The sequence below is a fragment of the Lates calcarifer genome, linkage group LG14 (assembly GCF_001640805.2).
Source record: "Lates calcarifer isolate ASB-BC8 linkage group LG14, TLL_Latcal_v3, whole genome shotgun sequence".
Lineage (NCBI taxonomy): Eukaryota > Metazoa > Chordata > Actinopteri > Centropomidae > Lates > Lates calcarifer.
Window position 1 is genome coordinate 1,091,263 of NC_066846.1, and position 21,069 is coordinate 1,112,331.

The following is a 21,069-nucleotide window of genomic DNA, read 5'->3' on the forward strand; positions in this document are numbered from 1 at the left end:
GCAGAGAGACCACATTTGTTTATATGCTATTACTTTGTTGTTCTAATATTATAGCTTATCATATTTTTGTGACAGGCCTCTGTTTTCTGATGTGCTACTGTTTTAATTTGCTTTTGACTGCACTGCAGGGTGGTGCAGTGGTTAGCGCTGTCGCCTCACAGCAAGAAGGTTCCGGGTTTGAGCCCCGGGGCGTTTCTGTGTGCAATTTGCATGTTCCCCTGTTTCCCAAAGACATGTATGCATGTGACTCTAAATCGACCATAGGTATGAATGTGTGTGAATGTGTGTGAAATGAAAGTGTGAATGGTTGTTTGTCTATATGTGTTGGTCCTGTGATGGACTGGTGATCTCTGCAGGGTGTACCCCACCTCTCGCCCAATGACAGCTGAGATAGGCTCCAGCCCCCTGTGACCCTTAACGGATAAATGGTTTAGATAATGGATAGATGGATGTACAGTTCATACAAACTCAATGCTATTGATGTAATGTATATTTCCACAGCACTAATTCTAGCAGTACAGCAGAGGTTTCTCACTACTCTGCTGAAAACACTTTTTCCTCTCTGACACAAATACTGTATTGTACTGCATTTTTTCCAGTTGCTTTTGCTTTTTTTTTTTACTGTAAATCAACAATTCTACACAGATGCTTCATATTAAAAGCTTCTGAACAACTTTAAGGGCACAAGGCCTCTGGTAGGCTTTTAATCTGAAGTGGATGAGTGAACACCTGAGTTTCACTGGCAATAGCTTAACAGTAAACAGTATGTCTCTGCTGTTATGTCATAGAGTGCTGCTGAAATGTACATTGCACTGGAATTTATCACATGACCCATCACCGTACAGTTCCACCTTTCCATAGTTTGCTTAAGTGGACAATATCAGTATTATGGCCCGGCAGGGGAGACACTATACATGCCCATATACAGTCCAGCCACATACTAGCTTTTTGTCCTTGTCTTGTTTTACTATTTGTTCATGATGACCACCATTTTTATTTGAGATTAGCTCAATACTGGCTTTTATTTGAGAATTCATGGTAAATATATTCCATCATATTGCAAAGAATGCAGATTAGACAATGAATAGATTATCTGTTTACGTTAATTAATCACCTTGGTTCGGTTGGAGAAGCACTTTGAAGGAATCACCCTGAGCTCTGAGAACTTCTTGTTGACATTTCCCACTATTTCCCGACATTTTACAGACTAATTTCTTCAGCTGCTATCAGCCTTTATGCTTTACTTTACTCAGAAGGCAAAAACAGTGTTTCAAGTTTCAAGTTTGGAACCCCAGTTTACTTCGTTTCGTTACTTTTTTGGTTGCCATATCAACATTACAAGTTTGAACCAGTGATTTTCTCTAATACCAAAAAGGAAGTGCTCTAAATGTGGATAGTACATGACAGTGATCTTTTTTTCCCTGGGACTTCAGAAATTTGAAGAATAAGAATCCTTCCTGCTTGTAGGATCTCATAGAGTCATTTGATCATGCTCCATTTCAGAGAACATAAAAATTAAGAAAAAAACAATGAGTCTTTTGCCATTGTTAGCTTTAAAATAAAAACATTTTTACTGGCACTATCAAACCAAGGTCAACCAAACCTCCCAAACAAGAAGTCAAAAAGTGGAAAATTGACATGACAGTGGTTTTGCCATTAACCTTCTCCTCTATTTAAAAAGAGTTTCTCCTCTCTACTGTTGTCAAATGCTTGCACAGGGAACTGTTGGGTATTTCTCTATAATATGGTAAGGTCTCCACCCTCAGTAAAGTGCCTTCAGATAACGTATGTTATGATTTGATGTTAAATAAATCAAATAAAATTCAATGATTTGGTCTTACTTGAAGGGGTGTCCCTCGTTAGACTTCTGCACAGCCTGGACCACAGACTTGTAGATGCGGAAGGTGATGGTGACACAGAGCAGGGCCAGTAGCAGGTATGAGACCACGCTGATGACGCTGAAGGCTGCCAGCGACAACAGCAGCAGCATGGACAGACCGAACACCAAGCCTGACTTCTTGGGGTCTCGCCAGTGGATCAGATCCTTAACTGCAAAGAGGTGGGGGTGGGGGGTAGACTGATTACGATTTGCTCAGACTGGCTCACAATGAAATATCATGAAACCTGTAATTGTTTTTTATTTCAATGGTACTAGTCAATACTAGTTGCTTCTACTCTGCCATTATTTCAAGCAATATTAACAATCAATAAAACCTAACACTTCCCACAGATGTTTCAACTGAAGCACAGGAGGGATTATGCTCTTAGATTGCTGGAGGGCTTACAGGTGAAACATCTGTGCAGAAGCTGTTGACTTTCACTGACAGTCGCTTAAATGCACATAACAACGAAAATGTAGAAACAACTGGGAATAGTGAATGAAAATATCTTTGAGCAGCAGAGTGGTGAGTATGACATGACTCTATTGCACTGGTGGAATTAGTGTTGTAGAAAACTCTAACTCAGTTTATTAAGACAACTACTAAAGATGGCGTAAGTTTAAAATTTACGTTAATGGGAAACTGAAATAGGACCTGACCAGTAAACAGGAAAGCTTCTTAGTAACTGTAGGTAAAATAGAACTAATAGAAATCTAATAGAAATTAGACATAAAGTCAGTTCTTTATTATAAACCTGATCCAAATCTCTACAGATAAAGGACAGTTTACAGTCATTTAGAGGACTGAATACTCATTATTTGCAAGTGGTTGCTTTAATGGAAAGATATTGGTATTGGCTTTCAAAACTAAAAAAAAAAAAAAAAAAAAAAAAAAAGAATCAGCTAGTCCTTAGGAAAGAAACCCCTACTCTGCAACTTGGACCCAGTAAAATATGAATATGCACCATAAACCTCCTCTGGCATCTGCAGCCAAGAATAAAAGAGAAGCACATAGCTGTAGATGCCCATGTTTGCATGCATGTCCTGTGAGGAGTCGTGCATGCAGAAGTAACAGCCTTTATACAGGGCAGTTATGTAATGTTGGACTGCCGCTCCTTCCCTCTGCATGGGGAAAAGGGGGGTATGTAAAAAAGCCTTGTGTAAAAGTGGTGGAGAAGCCACGTGGGCTGATGCCTTAGGGATGATTCAGGCCTCGACAACTAGCCTCCAGCTAGTTTAATGGGAACACACGTTATATAGGACCCACACACATTTTAACAGCTACAGAGATCTATTTGTTTTTTCATAGGACACACAACTCCCATTCCACAGTTTTAAATGCTATTTGTCAACTGAGAACTGAGAAATAAAAATCCCAAGGATTTAGGAAATATACAAATTTTTGGCAATGTAAGAGCCCTACTTTTGACTTTAACCTCGATCTTAGGCCTAGGATTGGAATGCAAAGGGAATTTGATTTTATTCGTACGTTTCCATGTTTCTGACTGTGACCTGGGATTTAAAGCAGGGAGAAGTTGAAGACAGAGACATAAGACAGAGATGTCTTATGTACAGTATGTCAATGTGGGTGGACAGAACAGAACACCACAACTAACTACAGCCTCAGAATTGACCACATTGTTGAGCAGACTTGAATTAACACCCATCAAAAGCTCATAAGAATCATAAACCTCTTAATTGTAGGAGTTGTTGCAGTTGTTCAGATGTAATTAATAAACTGGTATTGGACTATAGACACAGCAGGCTCCTAAGGCGATCATGTTGCATGTCAGCGATATTATTGTTGCCTGTGCATCAAATCTAGCAACCATGACAACTGTGTCTTAAGTGCATTTTTAATTATTCAAACTCAAGTCAGCAAAGCTCACATGCATCACATGTTCTAACACACACAGACACACACACGCACACACACACAGACACAGACACACACACACACACACAATCAAAGGTCATATGTCACGACTAAGCCAACCTCTCATTTTAAGTTCTGCAGGCTACTTGATATATTAATATTAACTTTTGATTCTAATAAAACAGTTTTGATTAATAAGCTGTGAGCGGAGAGTAATATTAGAAATATTACAAACAAATATTAGCAAAATAACTAATAGTTATGACTGATATTTTGGGCTATTTATAAGTTCTCTCTGGTGCCTAATATTCCTCTCAGGGGCCAGTGATGGTGATGGTTGCTTGCCAAGAGCTTCAGCCATCATAATTCTTGTTACAGAAACATTATCAAACAAAAGTTAGGGCTAGTTTAATCAGCTAAAGACCCATGTTCAAATCAGCAAGGTGGGAACATTTTAGTGGTACAAATATTTGTCTTGAAAAAACTGTCTTAACTAATTGTCTACTTAGTGACAGAACTAGTCTGGAGTGCTACTGTAAATAGCTAACAACAGTAAGTTCGTGACGAGGTAATATGACCAGCTACAATAGTCCAACTAGCCCTGTGAGTAGTCATTAAAAGCACCAAATTTCAGCACCACCTCTATATAACAATCCATGTTCTAAAAACCCTTTGAGGTTTTATGACGTAATAAAAGACAACCAGTATCTCTCAAACTATGATGATGCAGTTAGATCCCAACCAAATCTGGTTCATTTCAGAACAATGATTATTTCATAGATACTCAACTGACATTATATGAAAAAGGTCTTCAATACCATTTTCGGTTCTTTGTTTTTTAATTTGCTTTTGAATGTTCAATGTTTAGCAGTTACTGCTTTATTAATAAGTGCTTCAAGATGGCGGCGCACGAGTGGCAGCCTGTTGTGGCAACTCTTGCGTACTGTTAACTTTTTTTCCCTCTCTATGTCCGCGTTGTTTAATTTTCTTTAGTTGTTTTTGTGTGTGGTGAGCTCTGCAACTCAGAGCTGCTACCCCAAGTAAGGCCCAATGTTCCCGCGAACTGCGCAGGAGGAGACGGGGGAGCCGTGCCGGAGCTGAGCATCGCGCTCGGAGGAGACGTTACAGACCCGTCCTTCCGTCAGTCATCATGGGGAACGTAAGATCTCTCCATAACAAGATGGACGAGCTGATGGCGCTGACCCGGCACCAGAGGGAATATCGGGGGTGCAGCATCTTGGTGTTCACAGAGACATGGCTGACCATATATTCCCCCTCTGCCAACGCCAACGACGCCTGTGATGTCCTCTACTCTGTGGTAAGCAGACTGCAGACACAGCACCCTCTATGGGTCACCTCTCCTCTCACTTCCAGTTGACATCCAACCATCTCCTGGGGCACCAGGGAAACCCAGACCACCAGACTGGTGTGGGGACTCAGGAGTGGCGTGAATGACCTGAATCTGTTTTTCAATAGATTTGATCAGTCCACCTGCCCCCTCTCCCGCCCTGCTCAGTCACCACCCTGCCTGCAACCGCCCCCTCGTCTGCTCCCCCAGTTCACTGCCCCACCCCCACCTCCACACCTCTGCCAACAGTGTTCAGCTCACAGCTACCCCCCACTGCTCCTCGTGCCAAACACCGACCCCCCTCCACCCACACCTTCCAATACACAGCCCCCCTGCTCTTATCTGTCCCTCACAACAACCCAGGTGAGAGATGAGCTCAGGAGGATCAAGGCAAGAAAGGCCACAGGTCCAGACGGCATCAGCTCCAGGCTCCTGAAGTCCTGTGCAGACCAGCTGTGTGAGATCGTGGAGTGGCTGATTCTCACCCATCTCCGGCCCTCGGTGAGACAGTCAATGGAAATGCTGCAGTTTGCCTACCAGCCTGGCATCAGGGTGGATAATGCAGTCATCTACCTTCTCCAAAGAGCTCTCTCTCATCTGGATAAACCTGGGAGCACTGTGAGAATCATGTTCTTTGATTTCTCCAGTGCTTTTAACACCATACAGCCCATGCTCCTGAGGGACAAGCTGGAACTCATGGGGGTGGACCAGCATCTCGTATCCTGGATACTGGATTACCTCACCAACCGTCCGCAGTATATGAGAACACAGGACTGCATGTCTGACATGGTGGTCTGCAGCACAGGGGCTCCGCAGGGTACGGTCCTGGCTCCATTCCTCTTTACCCTCTACACTGCACACTTCCAGTACAACTCACCTCACTGCCACCTGCAAAAGTTCTCTGACGACTCTGCAGTCATCGGCCTCATCACAAATGAGGATGACAGGGAGTACAGAGAACTGACGCAGGACTTTGTGGACTGGTGCCTGCGGAATCGGCCTCCAGATCAATGCAGGGAAGACCAAAGAACTGGTGGTGGATTTCCGCAGCAGCAGACACTCCCCCCCAGCACCAGTGAACATCCAGGGAAGAGACATTGAGATGGTAACATCTTATAAGTACCTGGGTGTTCAGCTGAACAATAGACTGGACTGGACAGACAACACCACTGCACTTTACAAGAAGGCTCAGAGCAGACTCTACCTGCTGAGGAGACTCAGGTCCTTTGGAGTGCAGGGGGCACTGCTCAGGACTTTTTATGACACTGTTATGGCATCAGCCATCTTCTATGGAGTGGTCTGCTGGGGCAGCAGCATCTCAACAGAGGACAGGAAGAGACTGGACACAAGCTGATCAAGAAAGCCAGCTCTGTCCTGGGGTGCCCCCTTGACCCCTGGGAGGTGGTGGGTGAGATGGACAACGGGGTGAGATGGACAACGAGCTCCATCCTATGCAGGACAGTCTGACAGCACTGAGCAGCTCCTTCAGTGATAGGCTGCTTCACCCAAAGTGTGTGAAAGAGCAGTATCGCAGGTCCTTCCTTCCTGCTGCTGTCAGACTCTACAACCAGCACTGCTCCTAGTACACCACATACACACATGGACCATTTTCACTAGTTTTTTTTTTTTTTCTGCACTTTAATTAATCCAAAACAGCTGCTATCAGTCATATCATTATGTACAATTCCATTTTCAAATGTGCAATATCTGTATTTAGTTCATTTCTGTCTCTAGGTATAAAATCCTGTGATTATTGCTCTTCTGTTAATATTTTTTACTGCATTCTCATGTTTATACTGTTGTGTATATTTTTATAGCCTTATCTTGTTTTTAATCTTGCCTTTACTCATATTTCTGTCTTTTTCATCTTTTCAATCACTTATGCTGCTGCAACAATGTAAATTTCCCCATTGTGGGACTGATAAAGGATTATCTTATCTTATCTTAGGTAATATTATTATTATAAAATTATTATAATTCCAAGAGCTTAACCTGTTTGCAGGAGTTTAGAAGACGAGCAGCAACAGCAGCACTGCTGAAGCACAGACAGAAACCGAGAGATCTCCATTGTTTCTGTTTCTATCTCATGAGCCTACAATTAGAAGACCTCATAAGTCCAGTACAATACAATTTTCATTCATCAACTCAGTGAGCTGACAACATTTGGGACAAGTGGATTTAGAAATCCCTTTCAAGAACTGATTTGAAAACGTTAAACTGCACTGCAAAGTTGACTTCCTCAGAGATGTGATGATTTCATCCAGCAGCAACAATGCCAAATTTGGCCCTCGTTCATTACTCTCTCTCCCTTGCTGTACTCTGCTGAAATCCCAGTGGCTGTTGAGGTGCAGTGACCTGCTTTCGTTGTGTTGTGCTGCTCTTAAAGCTACACACACAACCACAGGACTGGGAGGAAACAGGTGGCAGTGGACCAATAATTTAGGCCTTCTGAATTATACTACAATTTAAAAGATCAATTGTATGTACCGTTTCGCTGCAATCTTAAGTGACAAGTATAATTTAAAAGTATAAAAGGGTTTGTCAACATGCCCCAGGACTGATGCTGGATTTACAGTGGATGCAAGGTAGGGACTGACTGAGTGTAGTTTTTCAGTTATAGTTGAGTCAGATTTCATGTGCTGATATCACTGCTGCAGAGCTAGACACACATGTTGCATCAGGTTGCATCGTGCTTTACATGTTTATTTTCTGCAGGAACTGTGTCAACATTATTTAGTCCACTTGTAACGTGGGCAGTTCTAGGTTCTGGTGAAGATCCAGGGTTTAGCCCTGAGTGTGGGGTCACATGCAATCCAAACATATAGCAGATTTAATAGGTGCTATGTTGTTGTCAGTGTGCGCTGTTCAGCATTCACACTATTATTATCACTATTATTACAACATACAATTAATTGTCCAAAAAACCAAAACATAACAAACAAAAAAAGCTGTTGTGTCCTAACCCTGGCCACTTTTTTGGTACTATAGCTATATAATCTACAACGATCATTACAACAGATTTGCCACAAACTTAGAAACAATATAATGTTGAGTTTTTATAGACACCATCTCAGGTGTTAATTCAACTGTTTATTATTGAGGTTGTTAGTAGTACTCTCAGTCTTTTAAATGAACTCTCTGAGCAGAACTCCAAAGGACAGAGAGACCGGTCAGAATGCAGCAGAAAGGTTCTTGAAGAAAACCTGCTCGTGACCTGAAACTGGGGTGACAGTTCACCTTTCAGCACAACATGACCTGGAACAGCCAAGACAAGGCTGGAGTCTCTGACGGTCCATGAATGACCCAGCCAAAGCTCACACTGAAACCCCATAGAACATCTGTGAAGACCTGAAGATGGCAGATCAGACAATTTCCATCCAATCTAACAGAGAATGAGAGGATCTGCCAGGAGGAATGGGATAAACTGCCCAAATCCAGGTGTGCAAAGCTTGTAGAGACTTGGCTAGGAAGGCTTGCAACTGTAATTGCTGCCAAAGCGGCTTTGACAATGTACTGAATTAAGGTTTTGTCTTTTGTTAATGAGGGATTTCATATTTTTGTGAAAACTCCAAATGTGAGAAAATAATCAACAGATTACTGCACAATGAAAATAATCATTAGTTACAGTCCTAGTTTTGTTAATAAATTAAGGACTGTGTGATTACAGTTTGATGCACTCAAAAATTCAAGACCCTATGCCAAATATGTAGCAGAAATTAGATGAATCCAGAGTTTATGAGAGCAAAGTTGCTGGGCTGAAAAAACAAAACAATGATGGGTAGCAGTGAGACATTACAAACTGCGTCACTACTAACTGTTCTGCTGGAGTAATTAGCTGTAAGATTATTTTAAGTAACAAACCAGTATGCCGTTAAACCGTGCTCTATTTTTCATTTGACCCCATTACAATCCCTGAGAAAAGTTACTGAATCTTTTGTCAGGACATTACAGCAAGCAAGACATTACAGGTCCACATGAGAGAGTTTAATAAGGAGTCAAATACCAAGCACCGATAGAGGTTCAGTTTGATTCAAATATTCACATGTGCCTTTCCTCCACTTTACCAATCTTCAAACTGAGGACTAACAAAAATCCCAAACACCAAAATGGCTGGATTTATCAAATCTTTGAAGCCCTGAGTTTGGTATTAGTTAGCCCACAAAGAAAAGTAGAGAACCACTTTTGACTACCATTATATGGGTTTCACTGACAGATGGTCGTGGTGATTTTTTATATTTTTTATTTTTTTTACAAAGCTTCATTAATCAAAAACTGGAAAGGTAGTGAAATAAATGACAAGCATATCCAGCATGACAAGTGGCACACCAATTGAAACAAACTCACCTTGCCAAGTGTACCCCGCCTATTAACCTACTGAGTTGTGGAGCAGCACTGCAGAGAAGCACTAAAATAGCACAAGCTCATTGCTGGAGGGGAGGACTCAACAATACACGGTTCTCTATGAAACACAACACAAAACAGAGCTTCCTCTTCAACACTAATATCCTATCTTGAAAAAGATTACATAATGTGCACTGCTAAGAAGCTTCACAGAACAAAGAATTTAAAACTGCTGTAAAATGATGCTAAACTGACTGATATTTCATGACATTTCGTGCCTCTTCAGCACACTTTGTCTTAGTTTTTGACTGTAGCAGTCTGTTCTCTGGTTTGCCAGCTCCAGGTTAAAGTATTCAGCACATGTAGTTATACCACTGAATGTGTTGGGATTACTGTCTGCATACCAGCTTCTGGGCCTGTGTGTGTGGAATGGAGATCATGTTTGCAGAAAGGGGGGGTACTACAGAACTGGCTGCTGTAGCTGCTGAAATACATTCCAGTGCTTTGGCCTTGATCTGGTAAACTTTTAATTAAAGAGTATTCACAATAATTATCACAGAAAGGTGTGGTACATGCAAGCAGACTAGCAGCTCTAATATTTATAGTTTTTAAGAGGAACGCTGAGCCTGGAAGAAGAGAGGACTGAGTATGTGCGGACTGGAAGATCTGAGAACATACATTTTCTAAGATGACATCTAGACTGAAACCTGAGTATGAATTACTGTACTAACATAATTTGTGATATGTAGAAAAACAATTAATTTTGCATCTTTTTGTACCATGTCTCATATTTGTATCATGGCTTTCACTAAGTGTACTGTGGAAAATTGCATGAAGACAGAAACCTGACACTGGGGATTGACTGTACTGCGTGACCTCCAAGCTTCTTGCAAGCGAACACTTGGCCACCATATTTAATCCCCCACCCACTCTCTGCCAATGGCCCACTGCCGAGCTGTAAAGGACAGAGGGCAGGAGAGGGTTATAAACTCAAATTGAGTCAGAATCACTAGACCATATGCAGCCTTATTGTCCATACAACACACTACACTATGTTTTGGCTCCTATAATCTGTGACAACTGCAGTCTCTACAGCTTTAGTATCCTGGACTGGAGTTGTCTCTCTCCAGGGGGAACTATCTCTAGTATTCCTTGGTGCATCAGGTACAAGACATTTTGACACAAGAGCACCTGCTCCTACTACCCAACTGTTCTTTGGCATTTGAACATTCTTCCAACATGATAGCACATGTGCACATGTGCTATCATGCTGTAATTATTTGCAGTACTAGCAACTATGGGTTGTGTTAGTGCATGCCAGATGATGATGACATGAATCTTTGAAAGAAGTGAATTCTCCAATACAATTTTGTTAGACCGGATGTTGTTTGAATAAGATTAAAAAAAACAAAAACAAATGACATGTCAACAGTAAATTCTATGGAAAGTTGTAGATTGAAGCTTTTGTGTCATCTTAATGAAAAAACACAGAAAAGTGTATGCCGACAGTGACACAAAGTGTAACACACCCAGTGACCCTGGTTCAATCTCAGGCAACTATGCTTTTTTTTGGAGCCTTACCAGCAAACATTGTCAGTCGGTGTTATCTGGAGGCAAATATTTGACACAATAATTTTAACTGTTATTTCACTTAGATATTTAATTCTGAAAACCATCTTTCTGAATTCACGTGGTCTGACTTTCACTTTGTGAAATTCTTAAAAGTCAATTTCAAGTTGTGCAATTTCAAAAACTCCAGTTCAAAAACAATGGTTTCTCAAGTACACTTGGTCAGACAACTAAGTCCAAGATACAAAACAAATCTCTGGCAAGCATGGATGTATATTAAGTAAAACCAGCAAGTGTTGGTGTGCAGGGTGCATTAGTCGAAGTGCATCCACCAAGTTTCCACTGGCTTCTTCATGCCTGTGTTTTTGGGCCCACAGGACATCTTCCAGTCAAGGCTGAGAGCGGTGCATCTGAGACTTCTACCAGCTGAACTGACTGACTTCCTGTCAGGTCCTCACATATATGAACAGTATAGTATAATCATATGGCACCTCTTTCTAAATGTTATTGGCCCAGTATCAAATTCTGAATAGTCATTTCATGTAAGGCTGCACTATTATGACTAAAATGATAATCACAATTACTTTGATCAATACTAAGATCCTAACTGATTCATTCATTGATTTTCAAGGTCGGAATATTTTATTGCATTTTCACATTTTACACTAACAAAACTATAAATAAAACTTTTTATCCAAAATGAAAACAACAGAGGACTGCTGTACAGTGTTTAGGATGTCTGAACTGACGCTGGAGGACAGGGATTCACTAAGATAATGAATGAATGAATGAATGAATTTTTTAACCACCTGTGTTTTTTCAGGTGGTTAAAAAAAATTATTTCTCTTGCTTTGCAGCACAGACACACACTTTTGCTTCCATTCCCTTTTGCACCCATTGCCCTAACTTTGAAATACTTATGTTTGTAAGCATTTTGTAATTCCACAACTTGAAATTGATTGTTGAGTTTCAAGCAAAAGTTGAAACAACAACATAAATTCAAAAAAGATTGTTTTCAGTGCAGTAAATTCAGTGGCACTAAAATTTCAATAATGAGTATTCGACAGCGATTACATTTTAAAATCTGGTGGTCAGTTGCTGGTATTATGTATGGCAACGATATGCTTTCATAATGTACACAAACATGCAAAGCTGGGAGAAATACCAGGGCAGAAGTGTGATACTGCCAGTAAGAGGCTATGTCCATATGGAAAAATAAGTGTGAATTCCACCTAGGTCATTTAAACTGAGACCTTTATGCTCTCTTAGTGTAAGTTCTTGCAGGCAGGTGATAAGAAGTAGCAACTATGATCAAAGGACAGGCTTCAATACCAAAAGGAGGAGATGGCCGGAAAGAGGTCTGTCCTCTATTCCCAAATGACTGTTTCTTTCCTCTTAGCAAATAGAATATCCCTATATGTAAACAATATGTAAAAACAGGAAAACATTTTGCAGGCAGTTACGAAGTGCAAGTGAGAAACGGGGTTAGAAAAGAGCTCAGAAGGCCTACTGCCCTAAAGGAAGGGGTATTACCTGATACGTGGGTTAGTATTGCTGTCAAGACATGCTCAGCAAGATGATAGGCTTCGGCTACCCATTCGTCAATGGCCTCCACCTCTTTGGAATATGTGGTGTCGAATGCACGGTCACTTTGGGAACGCGGGAGGTTAGGAACTGAGGTAAAGGAAGACTGCTGTATAGATGTAGCGTTAGGGTTAGCTTTGTCCTGGTCAGAAACCTTCGACTCAAGAGACACTACCTCCTCCTCTTGACTGCTGCCCAGCTCTTTGAGAGCACTTATAGTAAGCTGTTCTTGATCAAGATCCATCACCATGGTTGGAGGGGACTGGGAGGGAAGCCAACCAGTTTCGCTGAACTCAGTTTTGGAAGAAACACTTTGGTGCACTTTGTCATGTTCTTCATCCTGCCTAGATTTCAGGCACTCTCGCATGAACTCCACAAAGCTATCTGTAGGCTCAGAAACTGACCTGTCTGTATCAATGCTTTCTGGGTTCCTTGTTGCGTCAGGTGCATGGTGACCTGCTATAGTATCCTGCTGGATCTTTGAATCAATTTTCTGTGCTGAGAGGGAGTTTCCATTTTCCATGTTATCTGAAGTTATGTCAGTGGTCATTTTCTTTTTAAAATCTTGCTCATTGATGCCGCTAAGTGTCTTGCTATCAGTCAGTGAAGTCAAGTCACCCAGATTTTGATTTTCCTCTGGAATATCATTTTGTGCAGTGCTTGTATCCAGTGTTTCAATGTGGATTTCAGAAGGATCAGAAAGAAACCGCTCCTTAGCAGTGTTTTGCCCTTTGTCATCAATGTCATCCAAAGGAGAAGATGCATCATAATCATAATCAAATGATTGTCTGTCATATATATCGTCTTGCATGAAGCTCGTTTTAGAGAGAGAAGCCATCTCCATGTAAGACTCTTTTATAACTGTGTCGTTCTTTTCATCCATGTTGGATTGGGTATAAGGAACTGGTTCCTTGGATGCAAGATCAGTCCTGAAAGGTCTGACCAAAATATCTTGTGCTTCATCTGACCATTCGTCCTCATTGTCTGGGAAGTCCACTTCTTCATTTGTGACCATGAAAGTAGAAGGCTCATCATGTACTTTATTGGGAGTGGTCTGTGACTTTTCAGATTGTGCTTGAGAAAAGTCAGATGCTGAGTTGGTGGAAACAGTTGGATTGGGCTTGGATGTAGATTCTTGGTGCACAGTTTCCAAATGAGATTTGAGTATCTTGTGTTTGGGAGTGTACTCAACATCAGAATCCACAGGTGAGGATGGAGGAGAGTAACCTTCCATGAATTCAGTTTCTAAGGGTCGTGTCTTGGGTGGTTCATTTTTACTGTCCTCTGGCTCTGGTTCTGGGGATTTTGGAGCCTCTCTGGCCAAATCTTTCACAACCTCATAATCCTCATCTTCCTCTGCTTCAAGCTCCATTTCCATCTCCTCTTCACTGTAATTTGGTTCATCTGTCTCAATAACATTGATGGTTGGAACCTGCATTAGCTTCCTCTCAGACTTTGGTGGAGGGGTCACCTTTTCCTCAGGGGGAAGATTGGGAGTTGTGGAAGCAATAGTAGTAGTAGGATCATTTGTAAATGCTGGATCAGAAAATGAAAGGGGAACAGATGCAGGAACAGTCACACAATCTTCAATGACCGTTTCATCTGACTCTCCAGAGCTGTCTGCTTCACTTGCCTCTGGGGGCTCTAGATCTCTGGTCCAAGTGGTCTTCTTGTCATCCAAAACATTCTGTTTAGCATTCCTATCAACTGGTGGGGAAATAGGAGGAGATGGGGAACCAAAGCCGGTGGGAGGTGCAGGTGAAGCTGCAAGCTCTGACTCAAGATTTGCTTGTGTCTGGACACCAGATTTTTCCTGCTGATCCCACATGTAGGCTGTTGGCAAAAAACTAAGGTCAAAATCAGACTCCTCCTCAACACTTGCCTGTTTCTGTGCATCACTGAACTCGTCCCTCAGATCTGAAGTTTCTATAGGAGAATCCATGAAAGCATCAGGGACACCAGCAAAGGCAGCAGGAGCATCAGGTATAACAATGTCAGTCTCCTTCTCCTCCTTTGATGTAACATTGTCTGAAGTCAGGGTGCCTTTGATTAAATCTGCACCATCAAAGTCTGGCACAGGGGGTAAATGAGTCTTCATCCACTCTTCTGTTTCTTCAAATTCATTCACTTGTCTTAAATCTCCAAGAACTTCAAAAGGGGATTCTGGTGACTCCTGATCAGCAGAACCTTCTTTTTTCTGGACAGTTGGCACAATTTTCTCAGTGGGAGCTTTTTGATTCTCAGAGGGACGTTTCTGGGTCTTGGTAGGAGATTTTTGGGTCTCAGTGGGAGATTTTTGGGTCTCAGCAACAGGTTTTTCATAGTGGCGATCTCTGAAATGAGAGAAACCTCCATCGCTTCTAAAATCAGGTTCGTTCTTTTTGGCAGCAAGTGCTTCCAATGCCTTAATTCGCTCTGAAACAGGAGATGTCTTTATCGGTGAATCCGGTTGACCATCTGGCGGCCCTGCTTCACTCCCATAATGACCAGGTGTGAATGAGCCAGGCTGAGAAGGAAAGCGAAGGGATGTCGCTACACCTTCGCAGGGCTTGTCAGAGCCCAGGACAACTCTTTTGTCTGCATCACCATGCATGAAGAACGACAATGAAGAGGAAAAAGGAGGGGAGGTCATACAAATTACAGAAACTAAACTCCCATGCACTTCTCTTATTCAGCGAGGCCTTAATGTTGCAGCATCAAGCATTCATGCATTGCATCATGGAAATGTAAGGCAGATTCATATAATGGATGGGATCTTCACTTTTTGCATGCTGCTCTTAACTACATCTCAGAGTTACCATCAAGCAGCAACTTAAATTCCTGGAATGATCACATGAAGCAGCAAATGAAATAAAACTCACTGACACATAAATTCTTGTAAATCACCATGCGTGGCGATGGTGACTGCACATGAGTTGCAATTTGTATAGCATGTGTACACAACTTGCTATATATTTGCAGGCTTGAAAGCAGTTTCTTTTTGATACTGATAAAGTTAAAATAAATATGGTGATAGTGTGTGGTAGGCCTGGGTGGTATGCCAACTTTTTAAGTTATAGTTATAAATATATTGCTCAATATATTTACAAACAAGATACAGGTTAAGACAATACCGTGGATATATGTATGTATATGTTACATTACCCATTTCATCCATAAAACCATGCTGGTGTTTGCATCTCATCTCTCTCACACTGTGCAACCCTGCCCCCACTCTCACTCTGTGTCTGTGCAAACCTGGCCCCATTTTTGGCCCCACACCTGTCTTGAGTTGCATGTGCTGCAGCACGACCAGAGGATTTTCGGTGCACAGCCACCTAGCTAGAATCTATCGATTGCTGGCATGTGATATGGTAGGTAAATTGTAGTGTCTAGCAATAGTCTGCATGTGGGGCATTTAGGGAAGGTCTGTAAATTGTAGCTTGGGTAACTTGGGTTACTCTCTTTCCCTCCACACTGCATGGGTCTCCCACCGTCATCAGTTTTACAGAAAACCAGAAAGTCTTAATAACTGACTTCATTACCATTTTCAGTCAATTTCACCTGGACCAACGCAAGGCTGTCACAATACTTCCCACTGTCAGTGACTCCGGTCTATAGTGTAGTTTGGTAATTATGCTGAATTGCATCACACTGTATCTGTTCCTTTTTAAATGTCTGTTTAAAGCATCTCAAAAAACAAACTAAAGACCACTAAGATACGGCCTGTACTTACTCCCCATGATCCTTTTTGTATTGAAGGAAATATTATATACACTCCATTTCAAATAAGGTTTACGTCAAAGCTGACAGATGTGACGCTCATTATGTTCTTTTGCAGAGATTCCCCCATCATCTACAACAGAGAATGGCCCACTCCATCTGGACATTCTGGACATCATAGATATTTTAAAACGTAACACTTAACCAGTAGCTCTTTTGCAGTGACTTTTTGTCATATTAATCCATTACAAATCAATGCTTGTAAAGTTATTAAGATTATTTCCTGAGCTTCACATACATTCAGAACCATTCCCGTGACGTGCCATCTTGAAAAGATCTTAATCAACACATAACACAGCCTAGAAGGACAGACTGAGCAAACAGCATCTCCCCAGTGCATAGTGTGCTCTTCAACACCAAGTGGCAGTGTGATTAACTGTCACTAACTATCCAACACAACAGATATGGACTAGAGTTCGGCTACCGAACCCATAGTGAGAGACTGTCTTGTTATGAACATCTCACTATGAGAATATATATATATATATATATATATATATATATGTATATATATATATTTTTTTTTTTTTTTTTTTTTTTTTTTTAATGTCTGAATGTGTGTTCTTTAAAAGAAAGTTTAAAGAAATGCAGACCTGCATACAAACTATTGTTCCAACACTGACTCTAAACAGCTGGATTGGGTATTGCACCAATAGGGAGGGAACTAAAAGCTAAGGGTCAATAGTTTGGTGGTGTTTCACGCTTGCTACACCAATAAGTTCAACGGCTACTTGCAATATCTGCAATCTTTCAAGGGGTAGCAAAGGCACTGCAAATTACAATGCACTAACTTCAGCACCTCCAGACATGACAAGTTCAACCAAAATTATTTTTTTTAAAAAGAAATGATTCAAAGAAGCTGTTAACTTTGTTAAATGCATTGAAACAATGAGAGAAGCATCCCAGTAACAGTGAGAAAGTGACAAAAATAACAGAATTCTTTGTTCTATAGCAAATGACAGTCCTTGAAAACAAGGGCTTCCATTGCCTGCTTGACCACTTGGAACAACGGTACAGCGTTTGTGACTTCACTGTGATTCAATGTTTACATTTTGTTCACTTAATTGTTTTATATTTAATATTGTAATTTTAATTCCTGACCAAATCTGGTGCACGATTAGGAAAGCAGCACTGCAACACTGGTACTGCATTCTACTAAATCAGACCGTATATTTCCAGTAGGCGAGAACTGGTCACATACAATCTCTGAATGTGTGCTACATCTTTGCACATCATACAACAATCTCCCATGTCATTTTCAACACCAAACATCAAACAACAACCTGCTCCTATCAATGACCAGTTAACTTTCACCCAGGCACTTTTAAAAAGGCACTTAGAGATCCATTTTGTCTAGATATCATGGGCTAGATTCTTCGTCAAGTGAATGTTAGTTGTGTTGTCAGCATGATCCCATGACCCCACCCCTTCCCTGTCCCTGTATAGACACAGACTTTTCTACTGTTGCCCAACTGACTGGTCCACTTTATCTTGGATAGCACTGCCTTCTCCCCTGCACCACAATACAATGCCTTGTTCAAACTAGGCCACATGAATGGACTTTCCATCTTGCCAATAGTGTTGTGGTCCTTTGGCTCTGTACTCGTAAACAAATTCCAAAACAACTAGTGCTCTGAGAATACATCCATTGGTGTTAGACAGAGCCAGGGATACTTGATAAGAACCTAAACTTCTTCCAGTGGGACTATAGTTCAGTTGTGGTTTTACAAACATGGTTGGGGTATAGCTGTCAGCAACTTTGTTTAGTAACAGGCCACCACCCATGCACCATCTGCCAATTTGTGGCCTTCTACATCTGATTTATGTAATCTGCTTCTCCAGTAGCTGGGGTTGTGTGACCGGGGTATCAAAAACATTAAATGAACTGGGAGAGGCTCTTTTAGACTGAGCCTGGGAGTTCATTCTTGACACTGGGATTATTTTGTGTGACAAAATAATCTCAACAAGGTCCTCTTACTAGTTTTTAATTAAGCTTTAAGTACATCTCAGTCTCCACTGAATGCTGGTGGTGAGGTCTGAACCCCTTTCTCAGTTCAAACATGGTATTTGATGTGATAACCATAGCTGATGAAGATCATGAGTTTTTGTTGAAAGGTCAGAAAAACCCAGAGTTGAGATGAGTTTGTCACACATGTTCTTCAGCATTGTCTGAATGACTAATCACCATGGAACTAATTTAGTTTGGTACTAATACTGTCTTCAAAGCCATGTAACACAAATAACAAAATATAATTAATTAGGGCATTTTACATAGTAATCTCAAGCATTGATTTATTTATGAAACATTGTAACACATAAACCAAGTCACTTTGCTGAGACGCAGATGAACCAGTAAGAGGTCAAACTCCACATGGTGCAGTCATGTCATGTTATTCCTCATTAAGAGTAAATAGGTTGGATGCTTGAGTGTGTAATGGAAATGTGTGACTAAAAATACTTTGTGTTTCATGTTATCATCTACCCTAATCTATATCTATCCTAAAATATTACTATTTAATGAACACTGCTTTTACAGTATTGACTACTGTTTATTCACACAAGTGCAGACTAACATTGATAAAAACCACAGCTCAAAAAGAATCTGAAAATAAAGAAGCAAAACTGGTCAAAGAAAACCTACTTTTTAATGCTTAAGCAAGGATGTGAGACATGCATAAAGCCTACAAAGCTATAAGCAGATAGTGGGGTGGAAGGCGAATGAGCAGCCACAAGAAATGGCAGGCCCAGGTCACTGGGCAGTAGATGGTATCTCCAGTGCCACTCATCCTCTGGGGCCCAGTTGCTACTAGGGCTCAGGGGGGGCTTGGATACTAGGGCAGCGGGAAGGTAGGACCACCCCCACGGGACACCAACCTGATCCATTTTTAGGTTTCTGCTCTTGTGTGCACAATGTGAACTTGAACTTCTCTGCTTTCTTAAAATAAGGTGGCAATCTTGGGATTATCTTGAACCTACAGTGAGTGCTGCTGACCTAAATAATGCTTGTTAGCAGGCAGTACAGACTGAAATGGATTGGACTGCTAACAGCTGCAGAGGCAAAGTTTTACAAGTCTAATTCTCAGCATCTGAAAAGATTCTGGAAATCAGCAAGAACATGCAGCAGTGATTACTGAAACAGAGTCAGACTGGTTTTGATTTGTGCTTTTGACTGCTGGTGATTTATGCCAATTTGATTAATCACCTGAAAGCAATGCAGTGTATTAGCTCTGTTGGTTGAGCTTCTGCTGCCTAGACTATGACCATGCATAAATACATTTCCTCTAGTCCTTACAATAAAGATGGCTATTTACAGCATGAGCTTGAAAGGTTTCATCTCAAGTTGCAGCAGGGGTGGGGGTGGTGAAGAAAATTACCAACGCCATATGTCACTGAAAACAGGGGGAGTTGTACTGGCCTGCTAACTTACAATTAGTCCAGCATCTGACAGTCAGCAGTGTTCAAAACAGATAAGGGTACATGACAAGGTTTGTAGGAGGAGGGGTGGGTAAACACTGGTCGAGTTAGGAAAAGAGCTAGAACTAGGGCTGGAGTTCATTATATTGCTGGTTTCTTTGCAGGTTCATTCTATTTTTATTAGACTGTTACGAGCAGGAGAGGGGCACTAGAAAGAGGGATAAAGTAGAGCAGTGCAAGTAGAGAAGTAGCGGCAGGCCAGCGTGAGAGTACAGGACAGAGGGAGAGCAGGCGAGCAGCGTAAGAGAACCATACACTTGCCTTGAGGAGACTGAATGAGAGATACAGGCGAAGAGGAAAGAAAGGAATCTGAAAAAATAAAAAGGACAGAAGAATGATCATCCTAGAAGAACTCCTCCTATCCCCTGCACCCATTCTAATCAGAAGTTAACTTATCCAGCCTTAACAACTCTACATGCTATACAAAAACTACGTCAAATAAAGAACAGAAAATACTTAAGTTAACAAAGAGGCCCCATGCATATGCTCTCACTGTTTACTTTCAGTAAACGTACAATGACTTTAACACATGCACTTATATTTGCTATGCAGGCAAGGCCAAGACAATTTACTTACGAAGCAGACAAAAGCATTTCTCACTTTGCTTTAGTTGTTGCTATGACCAAATAGAAGAGCTTCCCACAAATCAACTACAACAAAGACCACTATTTTTTCTTCAGTGCCTCTTGCATGGTTTATGTTGTTTACACAAGGAAGTAGCAGGACACAATCATTTCCTGTACACTATAGAGCCAGAAGTATGTGGGCAGGCTTGTCAAACACACCTATCCATATACTTTCGGTCTGGGGCTTTTTTCATAGTTTGGGCTAGGTCTTCTTAGTTCCAGTTGAGGGAAATCCCTGCACACAAAGCCAGTGCCATAAAGAAATTGTTTTCCCAGTTTGAGGAATTTGACTGGTCTGTAAAGCCCTGACCTCAACCTCATCCAACACCTTTGGGATGAACTGCAAATTGACTATGGGCCACTGCTTATCAGCCAACATCAGCACTGGATGTCACTAATGCTCTTCTGAAGTATACAGCCTTGGTGAGAAATAAATGTGTAACTTTCCAAATACTTATGGTCTGGACTTTAAGTAGTGTTGAGTGTTTTAAGACATTACATCTTCCATCCTGAAATCAGCCTATGAGGGAAAAGTAGAAGTCACTGAGAGTTGACCCCTCACTCTTATTCCTCAGAAGAAGATGGGACTGCCAGGATAGAAACATCTTGA

General features: G+C 41.3%; 1 protein-coding gene across 3 annotated transcripts in view; it reads right to left on the reverse strand.

Annotated features, from left to right (window-relative positions):
* rtn3 (reticulon 3) overlaps positions 1-21,069 on the reverse strand; it is a 36,700-nt gene that overhangs the window by 9,419 nt on the left and 6,212 nt on the right. The window contains exons 2-4 of one of the 3 annotated variants that reach the window (XM_018671085.2): positions 20,095-20,142; positions 12,547-15,174; positions 1,842-2,049 (exon numbers count right to left, since the gene is read on the reverse strand). In XM_018671085.2, coding sequence (XP_018526601.1) covers positions 1,842-2,049; positions 12,547-15,174; positions 20,095-20,142 — 2,884 coding nt within the window. The remainder of the gene's footprint in view (positions 1-1,841; positions 2,050-12,546; positions 15,175-20,094; positions 20,143-21,069) is intronic. The other 2 variants (XM_018671086.2, XM_018671087.2) reach the window with 2 other exon arrangements.